This window comes from Mesoplodon densirostris, chromosome 1 (assembly GCF_025265405.1).
Source record: "Mesoplodon densirostris isolate mMesDen1 chromosome 1, mMesDen1 primary haplotype, whole genome shotgun sequence".
In the NCBI taxonomy this organism is placed as follows: Eukaryota; Metazoa; Chordata; class Mammalia; order Artiodactyla; family Ziphiidae; genus Mesoplodon; species Mesoplodon densirostris.
This window is the reverse complement of record NC_082661.1, coordinates 62,863,001-62,882,717: the sequence shown is the minus strand read 5'-3', so window position 1 is coordinate 62,882,717 and position 19,717 is coordinate 62,863,001. Positions and strand designations below refer to the sequence as shown.

Here is a 19,717-nt window from a genome sequence, read left to right as displayed (position 1 = left end):
GCTTGACAATATCTATCAAAATTACAATGTATGTGTCTTTGGACCTGGCAATTTTACTTCCAGGAATTTCTCCTACGAATTTAGTCTTTTAGTTGCTGCTGTATAAAATCAAATACAAGAAGATATTTGCACATCATTGTTAATGATAGAAAAAGATTAGAAACAACCTAAATGTCCATCAATACAGGACTTATAAAATAAATTATGATATATCTCTAAAGAGTGATATACCTCTTTAGCATATATCTCTGCCATTTTTCTAAAGAGTGTCACTGCTTAACACTTTGAACCTTATGAATAGTATATTAGCATTTGCACACACGTGTATGTGTGTGTCTGTGTGTGTGTGTGTGTTTAAAGCAGTATATGCTTAAGTATATGCATAGAATATCACAGGAAGAAAATGCAAGAAACTGGCAATGCTGGCTGCCTCTATGAAGGAGAGCTAAGAGATTGAAACTAGGTGTAAAAGGTATATATTTTAAAGATTTTTACAGTTTTTGAATTTTGCAATATATGAATAAGTTATCTATTCAAAATATAATTGTTTTTAATGAGGGTTAATTAAATGACTTGCAGTGCCTGGCACAATGTCACCAGGCAATAAATGGCTCTTATGTTTGCTATTATGACGTTAAATAGGAATTGGATGATGATGGTGGAAAATGGAAAAATCATGGAGTCAAGTGATTATCTATCTTGGATATGGGGGTCCCTGTCCCTAAATATTAGAATGAACCATAAGAAATAGCCAATATTTAACAGGGTTTGACCTGCAAAAAGAGCAATTTCATACAATTCAATCCCAAATTACTTTCTTCTATGTAAATTAAGACTGTACTCGATAGTGAGAATAATGGTGGCCATTTGTTTAATTAATTATTCCTTGACATCCAAACCTACCTGGTTTCCAAATTTGGAGAGTGAGAATTCAGAGAATGAGTTGGAATAATGGGGATACTGAACTACATGAATCAATTTAGTTCCTGAGTTTTGGATAGCGAGTAGGCTTGAACTGGATAAGGAAATATTTATTTAACTTCCTTTTTCAAAACTCATTTAATCCTGAATTAGGAATAGAAGAGTTTGGACATTGAAGGTTTGAATAGTGAATGAGGGATACCTGTTTTGCAAAAGAACCTTACAGCTTACAAAGCATTTTAGTATAAGTGGCCTCACACATTCTTTAAACTTTGAAGGTGTTATCACAACACCCACCCCATTTTACAAAAGGGGAACTATTTCTGCTTTGCAAGCCAGTGCTAACCAATGCAACACAACTGGTATTGAGGGAACTGACAATGGCCAAGACCCACTGCCAGGGCATGGTCCCTGTTCAATGGTAAGACTATACGGTCCACATTTCTCCAAAGCAAGCACTTGTCCTTTCCACCTCCCATCTGTGAGTGAGATACCAAGAGTCCCAAAGCTCAGAGGTTATGCGTAAATTGTAGGGTTGCTACCATTTTGCATATGTTTGTAAATTCTGTTAATTAACATCAAAAAAACTTTGATTTTTCCACTTAACTTTCCCCCTCATGGTAAAACGTTTCAAGAATATGAATAGATGACCACAAATGCCTTCTGTAGGTAAAGCATAGGCAGAACCCAAGAGGGACATTGACAAAGGAAGGAAGGAAAACAACTTCTTTGATCAATTCCTAAGACTACAGATACTTTTTCTATAAAAGCCACATTGTGAAATTTCTGGAGTTCAGTTCTGCTCTTGTGTCAAAAGTTTCCATGATGATCTACGGCAGTATTGAACTGAAAAGGCATCACTTCATCCCTACCTTGTTTCACAAAGCTTGGGAAACAGGCAAGAAATGAGGGGAAAATTAGCTGCCTTCTCAGGTAGACCTCCAGTCTTATGTTATGATTGGCCTAGGAAAAGTTTTAAAGAAATCAGGAGAAACATATATGAGATTCTCATGCACAGAAAAATTTAGTGTCAAATAGGGAATCTGCTGGCTAGAGACCAGAGTAGACCCAGGCATACAATAGGTGCTCAGTAAACATTTGTAGACTGAATGGGACCAGAATAGACCCAAGCATACAGTAAGTGCTCAGTAAAGGTTTATAGATTGAATGGGACCAGATTAGACCCAGGTATACAGTAGGTGCTCAGTAAACATTTGTGAATTGAATGGATGTGAACGAGTCCTGCAAATGGAGACAAAAAGAAAGCCAGAAACTATCCTATATTAATAGGCAGGTAGCCTTGAATTTGGGTCAGCCTTGAACCTCTTGGGTTTAGTTTCCTCATTTCTAACATGGGATTTATTAATACTTTATTTGTGGTATTTGTTAATATTTCTATTTTGTATTCCTTCTTTTTAGAATGCTTGACTAGAAGTCCTTAGAAGTCATGCTTATCTCCCTTGTTTGATAGATGAGTACCATTTATCAAATAAAGTTAGTGACATCCCTCCCCTACCCTCACTGACAGGTTGTTTATAATTGCAAATAAGAACATCAAATCCTTAGAGGAAAGTGCTCAGGCGCTCAGTCTATGGTGTCAAGGATGGTTAACAGCCTTCACACAAGTGTCCTCCATATTCCAAGGCAAAACTTGGAATTGGGATTTTATAAATGGTTTGCTCTTTAAAATTTCCAGCTTCTCAAGGAGCACATCTCAAGTTGAGTAGGCTTAAAATGGTTGGTTCTCTATTCAGGGAAGAAGAAACAAGATTCCCGCTTTCAAAACACCTGCATTCCAGTGACAGGCATAAGAGACAGGGAAACAACCAAAGGATAAAACTGATGATTAGGTAGGACGATTCAACTGATGAAAAATGCTACAAGGAAAATAAGCCAGGTAAGGAGGCGAAAGGAAATAACCGAGGTGGGGAGCCCACTTTAAACTGGCTGATCAGGTAAGACCTTTTGGAGGAAGTGACGTGTCCTGAGAGCTGACTAATAGTGAGACAGCCTTGTAGCAGAGTATCCCAGGCAGTGGGGATGATGACGACAACAACGATGATGATGTTATTTACTGAGGACTTACTACATTCCAGGCTTTATTCTAACCACCAGTACCATTTCATTTAACCCTCTCAATGACCCATTGAGATAAGGGACTATTATTATCACCATTTTGTTGATGAGGAAATCGAGGCACAGAAAGGATAGAAAATTGCCCAAGGGTCTGTAGCTAGATAAATGATATGATAGAGCAAGTAGAGGGGCCCTGGAGAGGAACTTAATAGGTTGGAAAGCAAAAATCAGGCCAGGGCACTGGAGCTGGCGATGAGATGAAGCTGGGGAGGTTGGATCCCATAAGGCCTTGCAGGCCAATGGCTTCCCTGTGCTTAAGTGTTCTGTGCTCTCCATCCATGGCATCTGTTGACAATTGTCTGTTGATAATTTTCTGTTGACAATTTGGCAAAACAGCCTGGTCATCTCAGTGGAAATGACTGACCTAATCTTCAACCCAGCTCTTGTTAGGAGATGACATTTCTGCAGCATGACTGTGGACAGGGCACCAGGTCAACATGGGATCCCATCCAGCCTGGCGACTTACCCACTGAATGACCTTAGATGAGTCCCGGAACCGCAATGAATCTGTTTCTTCTGTAAAATGAGGCCATGAACACCTACCTCCCAAACCAGTTGTAAGGATTAAATAAAGCCAAGTTTGTGTCTTGCCCATAGTAGGTACTCAACAATCACAGTTCACTGCCCCCTCTTCTTTGGGAGGGGCATGGTGGACACTTTAAAATTTACTTGTTTTCTCTTAATTATGGTTCACATTTCCAGCCACTCCCAAGCGGATTTATGAAGATCAGGACTGGAGAGTTTAACCTCATGTGCCTTTCACAAGTTTGTTTCTTTTTTTTTTTTTTTTTTTTGTGGTACGTGGGTCTCTCACTGTTGTGGCCTCTCCCGTTGCGGAGCACAGGCTCCGGACGCGCAGGCTCAGCGGCCATGGCTCACAGGCCCAGCCGCTCCGCGGCATGCGGGATCCTCCCGGACCGGGGCACGAACCCGTATCCCCTGCATTGGCAGGCGGACTCTCAACCACTGCGCCACCAGGGAAGCCCCACAAGTTTGTTTCTTTTCTACCTGCTCTGCTCCTTGAACTCTGCTGGGGACAAATGATGAGGTCAGGTCATCTAATAACAGTTGCCATCTCTAAGGAATGTGAGTTTTCTGTGGGCACTGAGGTGGTGCCCAGGCAAAGTTAGAGAACAACAGAGACCGGGCACAGAGAAAGGTCTCGAGCCCCATCGCTACACAGTGAAACCTACTAGCCCCTTTTCACTTTTCAGGCTACTTCCCTGCCTGTGCTCTTAAATTAAAATAAATTCAAACAGCTCTCCCCTTGCCACCTGCCCCGAATTTTCCTGACATACAATTTTTACCCATTCTAGACAATGAGGAAGGCTGTTTCTCAGGACCATTAATTCTGGGCTCCGTCCTGCACTTCACTTTGCAATCCCTCAGCCATTTCCCCCCAGACTGCCATTTCCCACCTTCCCATCTCCCCTGATTTTCAGCGTCTTGTTAAACAACAATTTCTTTCTCTTTCTCTAGTGCCGAGACTGGGAAATTACTTTCTTTAATCCTAGCCCTATTTGTACCTTTAAGGCCAAGAATTTTAGAAGCATGGGTGGCTCTGAAATTGTTTTCAGTTAGGACTGCTCTGTAAAAATACTGTTTGTGTGTGTGTGTGTGTGTGTGTGTGTGTAATTTTTTCTTTTAATGTTCTGATAGCCGTTTCTTCTGGCTTGACTTTAGAAATCACTGTTTTCTGGACACTGGGCTGTCTCTATGTTATGGTTATTTTACTTCTTTAAGAGTTAACTGCTTTAATTCCCTTATCATGTAGTTCCCTTCGGGTGTTCCAGGTTTTGCTCATTCTATGTATGCATTGTTCTCATGGCTCAGAAGGCCTTTCTTTGCCTTCACTCAGATGGAGCCTTTCTCCAAGGGGAGGAGGAGTGGAAAAATCAGAATGAGGTGGGACAGCTTTGTTTCAGAGGCCAAATTCCTCACTCTTAAAGCACCATCTCTCCTGCAGGCCCAGGCCAAGGAGCCTGTCCTCACCAAGGCTGGGTGTGCAAGGGGCTTGGGGAACAGGCAGGCCTGAGCCCTGGGAAGCACTGCTGCCAGGACCAGCTTCGCAACCTTAGGCACTGACTGATTTTTATCTGTAAAATGTGGATAATAATTCCTGTCTCATCCTTTTATTGAGAAACCGAGAAGTTCCTGGCTAACTAAATGGTGTTATGATGGTCATGGTGGTTCTGAACGGTCTCTGAATACAACTCATGACCAGTGCTCTAAGCCAGTGCTTGTCCAATGGTGGGTCATGTGTGCTCCCAGCACTTGACTGGTGGCCACGCACCACGGGAGTTGAATCACACCTAAACTGCTCTATAGCCCGGTCAGTGGGTTGAGTCCACTGCATGAACTTGGATGTCTTGGCGATGTCCGACTGTTACAGTAGTTTTAAAGTTTTTAATTCTCGTTTTCTGGACTTATCACAAACTGGTAACAAACAGTTTGCAAGTCTGCAGGGATCCAAGGACCACAGAGCGAATAGCACGTTTTAGGCTGTGGGCTTTTTGAGGGTTCATACCATGAAGGCCCTGTGGGAAGCCCCAGAGGTTTGCTGGGATGGTTCTTTCCCCGCCACCAACTTCAGTGTTTAGTAAGAGCGTGCTGCTGCTGTGCTTGCGTGAACGGTCAGCGGTCTGCACAGGTGCCAGCCCATAATTATGGTGACTGCCAGCAACACTGGTTCATCTCAATCTCTGAGCAAGGATCCTGTTCCATCCTCAGGCTTGGCTTGGCATTTAGATAGGAACGGGGGTTGGACTGTAATCCTTTCTCGTGTCAAAAAACCAAGGAAAATATCCTGGCTGGCAGTCAAGCCTCATAAAAATAAAAAACAAACCAAAAAAACCTTGGCAGGATTCCAAATGCTCACCAGCCACGGCCACTTCAAGAGGTCGTCACATCATGTCATTCTGTTGAGGGTCATTTTCCAAAGCTAATTGCTCAGTTCTTCCAGGCACTGGACAATACTCTTTTGCTATCTGTAGAAGCTACATGCAGGGACCAATGTTCTTTAGAATGTAACAGTCACAACAACAAACATTTTCACTGGTTTGGGAAATTAAAGGTATAGGATCAAAAAACATTCCCGTGAAAGCTCAGTGCTTTCACTCCCAGTTGAGGACACTGCTTTTTTTAAGGGGTAGATTTATTTAACAATCACAACAACAAAAGGTTATAAATCGTATTGAAAACACCCAGTGACAATGATTATACTTTGTATTGGAAAGGGGGTTTCAAATATACGGCACATGCCTCAGACTCCCTCCTGCCACCCTCCTCGGCAGATGTCATTCATTTATCACTTCTCTTTTTTTCTGATCTATCATCTGGCTTCAGAATCTCAGTGTAGAATTCAAGGCCATGACCAATGTATAGGAGTTGATAAACAGAATGAGACTTGGCTTCCTGGTGTAGTCATTTCAAGTTACATGTGCTCTTCACATGCATGATCGTTTTAACCCTCGACTGCGATTCAGTTCTTGTGATTCACAATGTACGTAATCACTCAGGCATAAGAACACTGGGGCTCCAAGAAATTAAGGCAGTTATTAATCAATATCATAGAAGGAGAAAGTGGCAAAAGTGAAATTGGAGCCCTGATCCACTGCTCTAGACAGCACAGGAGGGGACTAGCGTTTATTATGTTCCTCCTGTGTGCCAGGCTCTTCTACTTTGTAACTCATCTAATCTTATAAAATGTAATTTGTGCCAACCTGTGAGACATTATTCTTCCTGATATTCAGATGAAGAAAGTGGGATTCAGAGAATTTAAACGACTAGTTCAAGGCTGTTATGGGTCGTAGGGGGGTTAGCATCTGAACCCACATTTCTCTGAATCTGAAGCACATTTGCTTTTCTTACCCACATGGCCTCCACAGCTCCGCCTCTGCAGAGAACACCACTGAGAGCAGGACATGGCAAGGGCCCTTAGAGGAATGGTATTAATGACAGCAACAACTTGAATATGACTTCTCAACATTTAGAGAAACGGTTTAGTTAGCCCCACCCTGGAATATTTGTAGGGTGATAAATGATAAATGCCTGATATGATAACTATCTAGAAACATGCAAAAATGTTTACCAAATAACATTAAGAAATTGTATGTATACTGATTACATTTATGCAGAAATTATGCATATTAGATGGATAAAGAGTAAGAGGAAACACAAAGAAAGTATCTTTTGGCGGGGATACAGGATAATAAGATGTTTTACAGTTGCGTTAAACATAATGCTTGAAAACGTTTGTGTATCCAAGCATCAGGAAAAGCTGGCCAAAGAAAATAGGCAAAAATAATCTCCCATTAGGAAATGTGTCCTCGAGATCTGAAAGAACACATTTCTAAAATAATGAGAAGGGCATAATGGCACTTAGAGTGAAAATTAAATGCTGATTCAGAGCAAGTAGAAGTAGTGGTATTAGAATAAAAATTTGACATTGGGAAGTCTGAGTATTTTAAGTGGGAATTTTGCACACTAGAGCGATCTGGAGGCCCCATGCCATGTTTCTTTCATTTCCTTGATGCATTCAACTCTACTTTTCTTTAGATTTCATGGTGAAGTTCTAGGTAGTGACTCTGAAAATGAATCACACATTTTTTTTAATTTTAAATACTGTATGGCAGGTGAATTCATCCGAGTTCTATTACTTTTGGTGTGTGTATGTCATTCAAAATCTAGTCTTCCATTTACCAAGCCCCCATCCACCAACCATCCATTCAAGAGGCATTTACTGGGTGCTTATCATGATCTAGATCTTGTGAGGCCCTAGAAATACAAGATAATCTGACCTTATGTTGCTCTCAGTCTAGCACAGGAGACAGATGCATGGAGTGACAATTCTTATGCAGGACCTGCCAAGAGGTAAGCAGGAGATCGTGTGTGCAAAGCACCAGGGGCACAGGGGAGGGGCAGCTGCTCCCACTGAGAGTCAGAGAGAGATTCTCAGAGAAGATGATGGATGATGAGTCCTGAAGGATGAGGAGAAGCTAGCCTGGGAAAACTGGATGGAAGGGAAGGGTAGGAACAGTGTTGCAGGCAGTGAGTCAAGGCATGGTAGCAACAGGGCATGACGAGTTCGGGGAAGTGCAGGCAGTTTGTGTGGCTACAGGATGATAATGTGAGATGGGGAAGGGATGTGGGACGAGGCCTGGAAGCAGCAGAGGCCCCATCACAGAGGGCCTAGAGTGCCAAAGTCAGAAGGAGAGCACTTGACGAGGGCACTAGAAACTGTAAACAAGTCCAAGTTAAGTCACCTGCTGAGACCAACAAGGATGGGTCTCCTCAGGCTATTAGGAGAGGAGGAACACTCTGGGATGACCTGAGGTCCCCAGCTGAGGCTGGACAATGTGAACTGGAAGCAGACCTACTTATAACAGTGTCTTCAACTCCCCGCAAAAGGGAATGTGCCTTATCCATTCTTATAAACACCCTGGCCCTGGCCCTTTTGAGCCTGGAACATAGTAGATGCCACCCCAAAAGTCTCTTGGTTACATGATTGATTTAAAATTTAAAAACAAAGCCAAACTACCCCAAACCTTCAAGGTATAAAGAAGTGTTGTCCCTATAGTATCCAGTGGGCAAGGATTGTCCACTCTGCTGTTGATGGGAGATGAATGAAAATGGCACATTCCATTCATGGCCAAGCGAGAGGTTTGTGGCGGTTTCCTTTAAATGCTTACCGACAGGGTTTCTGCATTACCAACCCTCATTCTTTCTATGGGATAGGAAATGGAACAGATGTCAATTACTTCGTTTTCAATCTTAAAGTCTTATTCTTTAAACCTATTTAAAGAAAACAGTTTCTGCATACAGTGAACATTCACATATAAGAACTGCATATGAGAAATTTGAAATGATGGCAATTTCAAACCCTGAGTTAGAAAGGGCTTTCACTTTGATGAAATGAAAGTTGAGAATTAAAGAAGGATGAGACTCCTGGGTGTGCTGACCCACGAGAGCTCTTCTCATAACTCTGAATACAGGGGAATCTAGTGAATGACTTGATTCCACCCAAGAGATAGGACCAGAGACCTGAAAGACTTGATTCTACCCAGGAGAAAGGACCAGAGACCTTTACGAGAATGCACTTGGCAAAGAGAAGGGAGCGCCACATGAATTTATCTCACTGGAATCCAGTGAGGGTGGTGTTACATCCCATTTCCCAGATAAGGAAAGAGGCTCAGAAAGGTCAAGTAACTTTCCCAGGGTCACAAAGCTAGCAAGTGGCTGTCCTCTGACACATCCTCTTGTTTGTCTGACCCCTTAGCCCAGGACTCAGCATGAGATGCTTCCCTGGACCATGCCATGCTCTTTCCAGGACAAAACTTTCTCTAGAACTATAGCACTCAGCTAAGCTGTACATTTTGGACCCAAACTCCTTTTTTTTTTCAAATATTTATTTATTTATTTATTTATTTATGTCTGTGTTGGGTCTTCGTTTCTGTGCGAGGGCTTTCTCTAGTTGCGGCGAGCGGGGGCCACTCTTCATCGCGGCGCGCAGGCCTCTCACTGTCGCAGCCTCTCTTATTGCGGAGCATAGGCTCCAGACGCGCAGGCTCAGTAGTTGTGGCTCACGGGCCTAGTTGCTCTGCGGCATGTGGGATCTTCCCGGACCGGGGCACGAACCTGTGTCCCCTGCATTGGCAGGCGGACTCTCAACCACTGCGCCACCAGGGAAGCCCCAAACTCCTTAAACAAACTTAAAAGTTACATTCTAGCCATGTGGAACTGTCTAGTGTTCCCCCAGCCCCCCAGCTTTCTGCATCCTTCTCTGCTCATGGCTGACCCTCTGTCTTGTCTATATGGGACCATCTACTCATCTTTCAGAATCAATTCAAGGGCCAGTTCCTCCTTGAAGACTTATACCTTCCACACCCGCCATCCAACAACTTCTCCATCCTTTGTACCTGGAGTCAGACCGTGGGTTTAAATCCCTTCTCTGCCACTCACCGGCTCTGTGACTTTGGGAAGTTACCTCCCTGTGCCTCAGTTTCCTCATCTGCAAGATAGGACTAACAGGAGTCCCGTAATGTTGTTGTGTTAAAAAAAGACTCCCTGGGCTTCCCTGGTGGCACAGTGGTTGGGAGTCCGCCTGCCGATGCAGGGGACACGGGTTCGTGCCCCGGTCTGGGAAGATCCCACATGCCGCGGAACGGCTGGGCCTGTGAGCCATGGCCGCTGAGCCTGCGCGTCTGGAGCCTGTGCTCCGCACGGGAGAGGCCACAACAGTGAGAGGCCTGTGTACCAAGAAAAAAAGAAAAAAAAAAGATTCCCTGCACAGAGCACAGCTGCATGCCTGGCACACAGGAAGTGCTCAGTGATGTTAGCTAGCATTATGTGCATCACTGTACCCAGACAGATTTCTCTCCCAGCACATGTTTTTTCTTTCTCCCCTACCAGGCAGTGATCTCTTTAAGGGTGTTGGAGACCTGGCACACGAGTGGTGTTTTATAGCTGCTTGTGGAATAAATAGTGAATAATGGGCGAAGGGGATCTGGGGGGAGCTGATGAGGCGCCACGGGCAGGTCTCATTGACTTGGACTTGTCCCAATGCCTCTTCAAGGGCACCCGGCCTTCCTGTGCCCTCTTCAAGGAATACCAGGGACAGCAGGGCCTACTGCTGTGTCCAGCAAACATGGTAAAGGACACGTTCCTGAAATCCCACCACCTTCTCCCCTCTCTCGTTCCCTCACCAGAATGCACTGATTGAGGGGCACCATCACACCCACGTTAGGAAATGACTCCCTCTCCAGGAGATGGTGGGCACGTTTTGTGAAACACACTACCCGGTTTCTGGGATGCCTAACAGCCACTCACTTTGCAGGTCCGTTCCCAGCCCCAGCCCCAGCCCAGACAACTACCACAGGGACACTCGGTCAGTAAGCCCTGGCCTCCCAGAGGTCACCACAGCGGCCTCCAGAGGAAGTGAGGCCACACCTGCTCAGGGCATCATCTCTGCTTGGCCACCTCCAGCCTCTGCTCCTCGGGGACCAGTGAACCAGCCATTGGCCTCCAAGCACTGTGCACCTCCAACCTTGATGTGCTGGGATGTGCCCGAGGGAACGCAGGCAGTTTGACAACTCAAATCAAATGACAACGGCTGTTCTGTGGTCACTTCAAAAGCATCAGGTCCCCAGAGTCCCCAGCAGAGTGCTGCCCGGCACACCAGCATCATCATCTGTGTTCACAAGCTCTGGAGCTGGGCTGCTGTGCTTCGCAGGCTCCTTCCTCCAAACAGGGGAACCGCCTTGCTGGGCTTTGCACATTCCCTGAAGGCAGGCTGCCCTGAGAGTGATTCGGAATTTCTTGGGAATAAATGAACTTGTTCTGGCAAAGCTAGGTGATTATAATTGCTTACCTTCTGTATTGCTTAATTTTGTTTCATGAAAGACAAAGCTTATTGAAATTTCAGATGTGTGGAGTATTTAAAATCTCCATTCCTCCTTTCCAAAGCAGGACGCATTGATTCTTCAAATTCTTCTACTGATTTAGAAGGCCTTGCATTAATATTTGTCAACATAAAACGTCTGACCTCTTCTTCAGATACTGGGCATAGTTATTGAAGTTCCTCATTAACTCTATTTAAACGACACTTCACCTGACTTTTTGAGGCTTGAGACAAAGGCTGAGTTCCTCAGAAGGATGGGGGAGCTCCAGGTTTTAAAGCATTCTTATAAATAAATGGTTTTTCTGACTGCTCAACTGTCTTACAAAAGTAGGTGATAAGAGTACCAGGGAAATCTTAGATTCTGGTTCTAAAATGAAGAAATAACTTTTATTTCTCCTTCTTAGCGATCACTGACCAGGCCAGGTCTCATCATGGAAGCCCGTGTGTCCTGGATTTGGATTCTGAGTTTGAAAATCTGCTCAGCCATGATTTGCCAAGTGGCTCACAGCTGCCCAGAGGGGTTGCTGATGGGAGGTTGGCTTCTATCCTGACCATCTTCCCGAGACCCATGGGTCCTTCCCTGGGCTCCCACGGGCCTTGCACATCCCTCCATGTCAGCATGCCTCCCTGGAGCTGTAGCGTACCTCACCCTGCCGGCCTTGCCCATCAGCCTGTGAGCAAGACCCTAGGAAGGAGGCCAGGTCTCCACGATGAAGGCCCAGCATCTGGCACACAGCCAGGAAGACAGAACAGGCTCAGTAAGTGTCCTGAAGCAATCAATAGATGAGTAAGTGATGGAGTGAGTGGAGGCAAGAAAGGCAAATGGCCACTGAACCAAGATGCACGAGCCGGGGAAATCAAGTAGTGTTGGGAGGACCAGGGTGAGAGAAGAGAGCCAGATGCCATGTTGCTTTAAGTGGTTCCAGTATGAAGAACAATGGTGGACACCCAGCAGGTACTCAATAAATATGACAATATTTATTAATAAGTATTAACTGGGTACTTTCTGCCCCAGGCTCTGGGCTAAGCTCTTTACGTGGATTGTCTTACTTAATTCTCCCATTAAACCATACCAGGAGCTGATATTACTTTTGGCGAAGTAGGTTAAGGACCCAGTGAGAGACGCTGACTCCCCCATCAAGGCAGGAAAGACATGACCCAATTCCTATCAATATCATCATTCTATGAAATAGTGCCATTTGCAGCACCATGGATGGACCTAGAGATGATCATAGTAAGTGAATTAAGTCAAACAGAAAGACAAATATCACGGGATGTCACTTATTTGTGGAATCTAAAAAAATGGTACAAACAAACTTATTTACAAAACAGAAACAGATTCCCAGACATAGAAAACAAACTTATGGTTACCAAAGGGGAAGGGGGGAGGGATAAATTAGAAGTTTGGGATTAACAGATCCACACTATTGTATATAAAATAGATAAACAACAAGGACCTACTGTATATCACAGGGAACCATATTCAATATCTTGTAATAATCTATAAACAAGAATCTGGAAAAGAATATATGTGTGCATATACATATATATATGAATCACTTTGCTGTACACCTGAAACTAACACAACATTGTAAATCAACTATACTTCAATACAAAAATTAAAAAAAAAAAACTATCATTCTACTTTCTTACTAGAAAGGCAGCAGTTTTGCCATGAAACACATAGATTCTAGAGTTCAAGTCCTGGTTCTGCCATTTGGGGGCTTAAAGCTGGGTGACTGACTTTACTTACACCATCTGTGCCAGCTCTCTTTGGGGGAAGGTACTGGTGCACGTGGGCCATTGTGACATCCAGCTACGTCAGGACGTGTACAGACAGCAGAGCCTGCAGCTACTTCAGGTGGTAGCCTTGGAAACGCTACTCTCTATTGCCCCAAACCATACACGGTTCCCTGTGTCATTCCCCCTCTGCATGTGTGACGTTCTCACTCTTTGTGGGCTGGAAGCAGAGAACTGCAGATGTGGGGACCAGTGGGCCTTGTTGACCCCAGGGTGAAGGCCACAGTTTTACTGATGACAATAAGAGCAACTGGGGGCGGGGGGCGGGTAGGGTGCGGGAAATTCAGCCTTTATTTCTCTGTGTTAAATGCAGCTAAAAGATGTAATAAAGGATCTGTCCAAGATCTCAGCAGAGAGTTAGCGACCAAGTCTAGGATAGACTCCAAAGTCCCAGATTCCTATGTGAGGTCAGCTGAGGGTACATAGTGTGGAAATTCTTGATCCGCCTAAGGAGAGGCATGTTCAGATGGTTTAAACTAAATCTCTCCTGGTTCCTGACAAGAAGAAATGCCCAGCAGTGTAGGGCATCCTTCTGAATTCCTGTGGCTGGAACGGCAATGCAGACCCTCACTTGCCCAGACCTTGCTACCCACTCCCACTGTGCCAGGAGCCCCACGGGGGAACAGTTCTTAATGCAGAGCCTGGAGGTTTAGGAGAACATAGCCTCGGCTACCTTGGCTGGGAGCACTCCCCTCTGGATCCACCCTCCTGGGCAGACTCTGGTTTTCCTCTGAGCAGGAACCAGGGGGCTGTTTAGTGGAGAACGCCCTGGCTCAGGGCTGCCAAAGTGGTGGGCATGCTGGGGGTGAGGCGGTGGGAAGTGAAGCTGACTCTGGCTTTTGCCACGTCTGGATTTGGCTCTGGGGCATCTAAATTGAATAGAAAGAGACTCTTCTCCCTCACCCAAGAAGGGGACACTGCCATCCTTGTGTTTAATCTTTTCAGAGGCTCCTGGCCCTGTAGCCCAGGCAGCCAGTTGCTCCAAGACCTGGCTCCCAACTAACTCTCTCTCCCATTTCTCCTGGCAACTCCCTTCATGTCCCAGCATCAACAGACTGCTTGGAATTCCATCCCCTAACTTCTGCTCCCTCTGATGGAAATGTCTTTCCTCCTCGTTTCTCTGGTTTAACTTTATTTGTTCTTTCACACACTACACAGGCATTATCTCTTCCACGAAGCCTTCTCTGACTGATTCTTCTGAAATGTCTATCTTGTACTCCCATAATTTCATCTGGAAACTTCTATCATGGTATTCACCATTTTGCATATAATGTTCTGTCTTTATGGGTCTGACTCTCATAGGAAGACATTTCTTGATAACAGGTGCAACAACTTTTGTCTTTGAATCTTCAGCGTCTTGCCCAGTGCCTGGCACATTGCAGTGAGGGCATGACTTGGAAACATTTGTCCAAATTATTCTTCACTTACAGAGGAGGAAGTCTGGCCAGGACATTTCAGCATTTCAATGTATGCAAACATGATTGTACTTAGAGGATTGTGAATACAAAACAAAATTCACAAACCTGCACTTAAGGCTAAAGAAACAATAGCATAAATATTATGATGGGGTCAGGCCCTGGAGAAGTGGTCTGCTACATCACAGTGGTGAAGGAAGCCAGCAACTCAGAGGCAAAGGAATGTGGACTGTGGCCACTGCCTTCGTGTTGACTCTGGAAGACAATGCTTGCTTTATGAAGGAAACCATATCCTCTACTTGCAATGTGATGACTGCCATTCCACACTAAAAACCAGTGTGATATATGTTACCCTGTTAGACCAAATACGGAGGCTGTAAATGTTATGTGGGCAGAGAGTTTTGCCTAACATTTAATTTTTTTAAAATAAAAATTCACTTTATATCTAAACCAGAAAATCTGTTACATGTTACACAGAGAGTCCCTAAGAAGCCTTAGAAATAAATGTCTGTGTTACAGCACCGAGGTGAATTTCTTCAAGGGACTCTCTCTGGAGGGCACACCGAGCCTCCTCATAGGTGACTGGCCCCTGGGTACAGACAAAGAGGCTGTGAACTCAACAAAAGCACATAGGAAACTTGAGACAATCAGAAAGGACGTAGTGCCAAAGCATTTTATGAAAGAGACATTGCTAGCCTTTGAATAATTTATTCCAGGAGTCATACAGAGAGAAGAAGCTCAACACTGACAAAGTCTAGGTTTGATGCTTTTTGTTAATTAAACCCAATCATCTGTTGATCACAAATACACACACACACACACACACACACACACACACTGTGGTATAAGGCATACATATTGTGCTACTATTCACAATTGTCAAGACAAGGAAACAACCTAAATGTCCATCAACATTTGCAAATGTTGATGTGGTACATGCATGCAATGGAATATTACTCAGCCATAAAAAAGAATGAAATAATGTCATTTGCAGCAACATGGATGGAACTAGAGATTATCATACTAAGTGAAGTAAGTCAGAAAAAGACAAATACCGTACGATATCACTTATATGTGAAATCTAAACTATGACATAAATGAATTTTCTGTTTCTACAAAGCAGAAACAGACTCACAGACATAGAGAACAGACTTGTGGTTACCAAGGGTGGGGGAGGGGTGGAGTGGGAGTTTGGGATTAGCAGATGCAAACTATTATATATAGGATGGGTAAACAACAAGGTCCTACTGTATAACACAGGGAACTATATTCAATATCTTGTGATAAACCATAATGGCAAAGAATATGAAAAAGAATGTATATATATGTATAAATGAATCACTTTGCTGTATAGTAGAAATTAACACAACATTGTAAATCAACTATACTTGAATAAAATAAATTTAAAAAGATATACGTATTTTGCTATATTACCTCATTTTAATTCCTTGGCTCAAGATACATATAAACCTCTAAATTCAAACTCAACAGGAAATATAATCAACCCATTGGTCTTACCCTGAGGTAGTTGAGGGTGAAATTTGTTAGCCCCATCCTGGTGATATTTTTGGACAGCTGATCCAGGACCTGAGGATCTTGTGCCTAAACAGGAAAAAAATCATATATTTTATCCCTGTAAGATGGTACCAACAAAGTCCTCGACTGTGCTACAGCTGCTAAGAAATACAATCTGCACCTTGTCAATTTTTCTCAGAGGGGTAGGCTGCTGGATATAATTTAATTTACATTTTGAAGACATTTGCATATGACACTTAAGGACACTTTTGGATTAGTGGTGCAAGACCCATTGCCGGGGAGAATCAAACTGAGTCAGATGGGAGAAATGACTTTACTTCCTCTGTGAGAGGCCCTGTGTCTCCAGGAGGAGGGTCATTAAGTCCACCCAGGACACCTCCAAGGTCCCTGGCACTGCCGCTTCCCTGCCCTGAGAGAAGGTGTGGTCTGGATTTGGCAGAGCCATACTTTAGGACTGGCCTTTGCTGCGTGTTGTGACAGTGTTGTTTTTAACAGCTTGGAGCCGAGGACTAAATGTGAAAACTTTGCAACTGCCATGAAATATACACATATATTAAAAAATTCTAACTCTCCTTCTCATTAAGCAGAGGCTAGAAATAGATATCTTCAACAATTTTCATCCTGCAGGACTGCAAGGGTATGCATAATATTTTCCAAACTATCAGCCACAGAAAAAAACGATGCAATGTTTTGTGGGCCACCCCCAATGTTCAGTTTGACAAGAAAAAAATGAAAATTCTTTCTGGATTCCAATGTAAAGTGTCTCTTAGTTGATGCTCTTTCTTTCTGTTTGTCTTTTCTTCTTTTTTAATTAATATAAACTGTTGCTAAACAGAGGAAATCTTAAGTAAACATCCCTTTGTCTCCACATCTGCATTCATGAGACCATCTAGGTTATATGAACACCTTAATTTATTCTTTTTTTTTTACTTTAATTTTCCTCACAGTGATACAACCAACTGGCTTTGTGTATATAAATAAAATGCAGGAGAAACAGTCAGAGCTTGTCACTTTTCATGTCAATTTCTGGAAAGGGGATCCTTTGTGGACATGGAACTGGTATTTATTGAAGCCTTTCCAGGTTCCAGGAAGAGCTGGTTCTGTAGCCATGCATCAAATAGTTGTGGTTGACCTCAAGGAGCTCACATCGCAGTTGGAAGACAGGACGATAATAAACCCACGGAAGGATATTTTTGCTTTCATCGTGGCCATTGTTGCTGATAGCCAATCACCAATACTTGCAGAGGTCCTACTATGTGCCAGGCACTGGCCTAAGTGCTTATGTGTCTTAATTTTCAAACCAGTCCTCTGAGGCAGGCTCTATTACTATACCCATTTTATAGACGGAGGACTGGAAGAACAGAGGTGTCATGTCACTTGCCCAAGGTCACACAGGAACAGGGATTCAAACCCGTGTGTTCTCAGGCCCAGGCTCCTGACCACTACTCTATGCTGCTGCTTCTCTGTCTATTTTGAGACTAATAAGAATGGCTATTCCAGACTGCTTCAAGGAGAGTGGAGGATGTGAACTGGGCTTTGAAAATTGAGGAGGACTTGGGCATGGATGGGCAAAAAAAATGTAGTACTCAAGTGTACAGCAGAAAGCACAGGGTCGATGGAAAGGGTAGAGATTGGACAAACCAGATGGGAGGAAGATGTTGAAGACAAAAGCCTGGGGAGACAGCCTGGGTATGAAGAGTGGGGAGACAGATAGCTTCTCAGCCTGGGTGTTAGAACCTGCTGAATCGAAATCTTCATTTGTCCCTTTTGGGCTGAAAAGCCTTGGACAACTTATTAAACCTATCTGAGCCTCCATTTCCTTACTTAGAAAATAGGAGTAATAACAATTCACCTCTTCGAGTTACCGTAGGGACTCAATATAAGGTGTACAAAATGCTTAGCACAGGCCCTGCGTATCAAACACCCAGTAAACGCTCACTACTGTAACTGTATTCTCTTTTCATTGTACAGGGCCTTAAAAATCAGGCTCATTCAGTCTGATTTTGCTCCAAAGCATTTTCGCAGAAATCACTGCATCGCGCATTCTGGAAGAGGGATTTATTTAATTTGATGCTATGTGACTCCTTCTTAAGGGACTGACCTGATGAGTTCCTACCAAGTCTTACCTTTAAAAATCTCTCTAGATTGTCATCAAATCCACCCTTGCACCTCATTTGTGCTCAATAAATTTGATGTGATTTATGGCCAAATGCAACCAAGAGGACCCCAGGTGTTCTGCCCCTCCCCCGGTGCTGTGGTTAGGAGGGGCATGGACACGGATCGGAGGTATGTGAGCCCCGAGTCTTGTCGGATGGTTCTAATCAAAACTGGAAAATATTTTTCTTACTCTTTGTTCTATTTCTTTGCCCATTTATACATAACAGGTTTATTAGCCCAGGCAGACCAGTACTTGATAATGACTGCATGGAATTTAAGAAAAGTACAAACTGTTTATTGAGGTAACCTCAATTTGGAGTTTAAAATAATAAATTATTTTTTAAAAAGGCTCACAATGCACCAAACTCAGAAACAAAGGAGGGAGAAAGGGGCGTGTGGATGAAAATGGTTGGGGGAAAAACTCATAATTTAGAGTTAATTACCTAAAGTGTGCAGACACTGGGAGTTCTTGAACGGTGAGAAAGTGGGGCTTCTCCTTTTTGAGTAAAATGAGGGGATGAAAGGAAGGTAGTAAAATAGAAATTAAGTTACTTACATGCATGGCAAGAATGCTTCTTGGGACTAACTCTCTGTATTGTCTAATGGTAAAGTGCCATGTTTTTATTCTCATGAGATCATCAAAGGTGAACTCCAAGATCAGTCTGCCTTCTGTACACACCTGGAAGCAACAAACAATGGACTCAGTGATTAGGTACTTTGTGATCACCACATTTTTGTAACTCACAGGTCTGCCACTCAGCGTGGTCTCCCTGACTCCCCTTGGGCGGTGCTGGATCTTGACAAAAATGTGACACAGGTGATGTATCCAAGGAGAACGAAGATAGGTGTAAGATCTGGAATCAGTGGGGTCAAAAGACAGCACAGCTGCTCACTAGCCATGAGCTAATGGTAACTCGACTAGTTACCACTGAAACTCCAGGAGCCCCCATTTCTTCATTTGTAAATATACAGACAAAACCCATCTTATAGCAATGATATGTCAAAAACTCCTGGAACATAGTGTGTCCCCCACAAAATTGGTACTCTTTCACCTCCTTTTTTCTCCACTTTCATTATGCTTCTACCATAGGAGTTTGAACTCTGTTCTAATCTTGGTTATGCTACTCTGGGAGAAAGTATCTAATAAAAGTATTCCTGCTTACGTATGAGTTACTACACGGTTGCCCAACCAGAGAAAGTTTTCATTTCCAAAGAGAAATGCCAGAGGGCAACGCTTAACCCAAGGCTGTGGGTATTAGTTAGTGACACGTGGAAAATAGAGGCACATTTAGAATATATTCCTTGAATCACATCCTATCAGCCATGACAAATTCTGCTTGCATAAAGGGCCAGG

At 43.6% G+C, this 19,717-nt stretch overlaps 1 protein-coding gene across 7 annotated transcripts in view; it reads right to left on the bottom strand.

Annotated features, from left to right (window-relative positions):
• The window catches only part of LDB2 (LIM domain binding 2), a 402,280-nt gene that overhangs the window by 63,313 nt on the left and 319,250 nt on the right, over positions 1–19,717 (bottom strand). For all 7 annotated transcript variants that reach the window (XM_060084176.1, XM_060084350.1, XM_060084262.1 and 4 more), the window contains exons 4-5: positions 18,920–19,042; positions 16,189–16,272 (exon numbers count right to left, since the gene is read on the bottom strand). In XM_060084176.1, the coding sequence (XP_059940159.1) occupies positions 16,189–16,272; positions 18,920–19,042 (207 nt within the window). The remainder of the gene's footprint in view (positions 1–16,188; positions 16,273–18,919; positions 19,043–19,717) is intronic.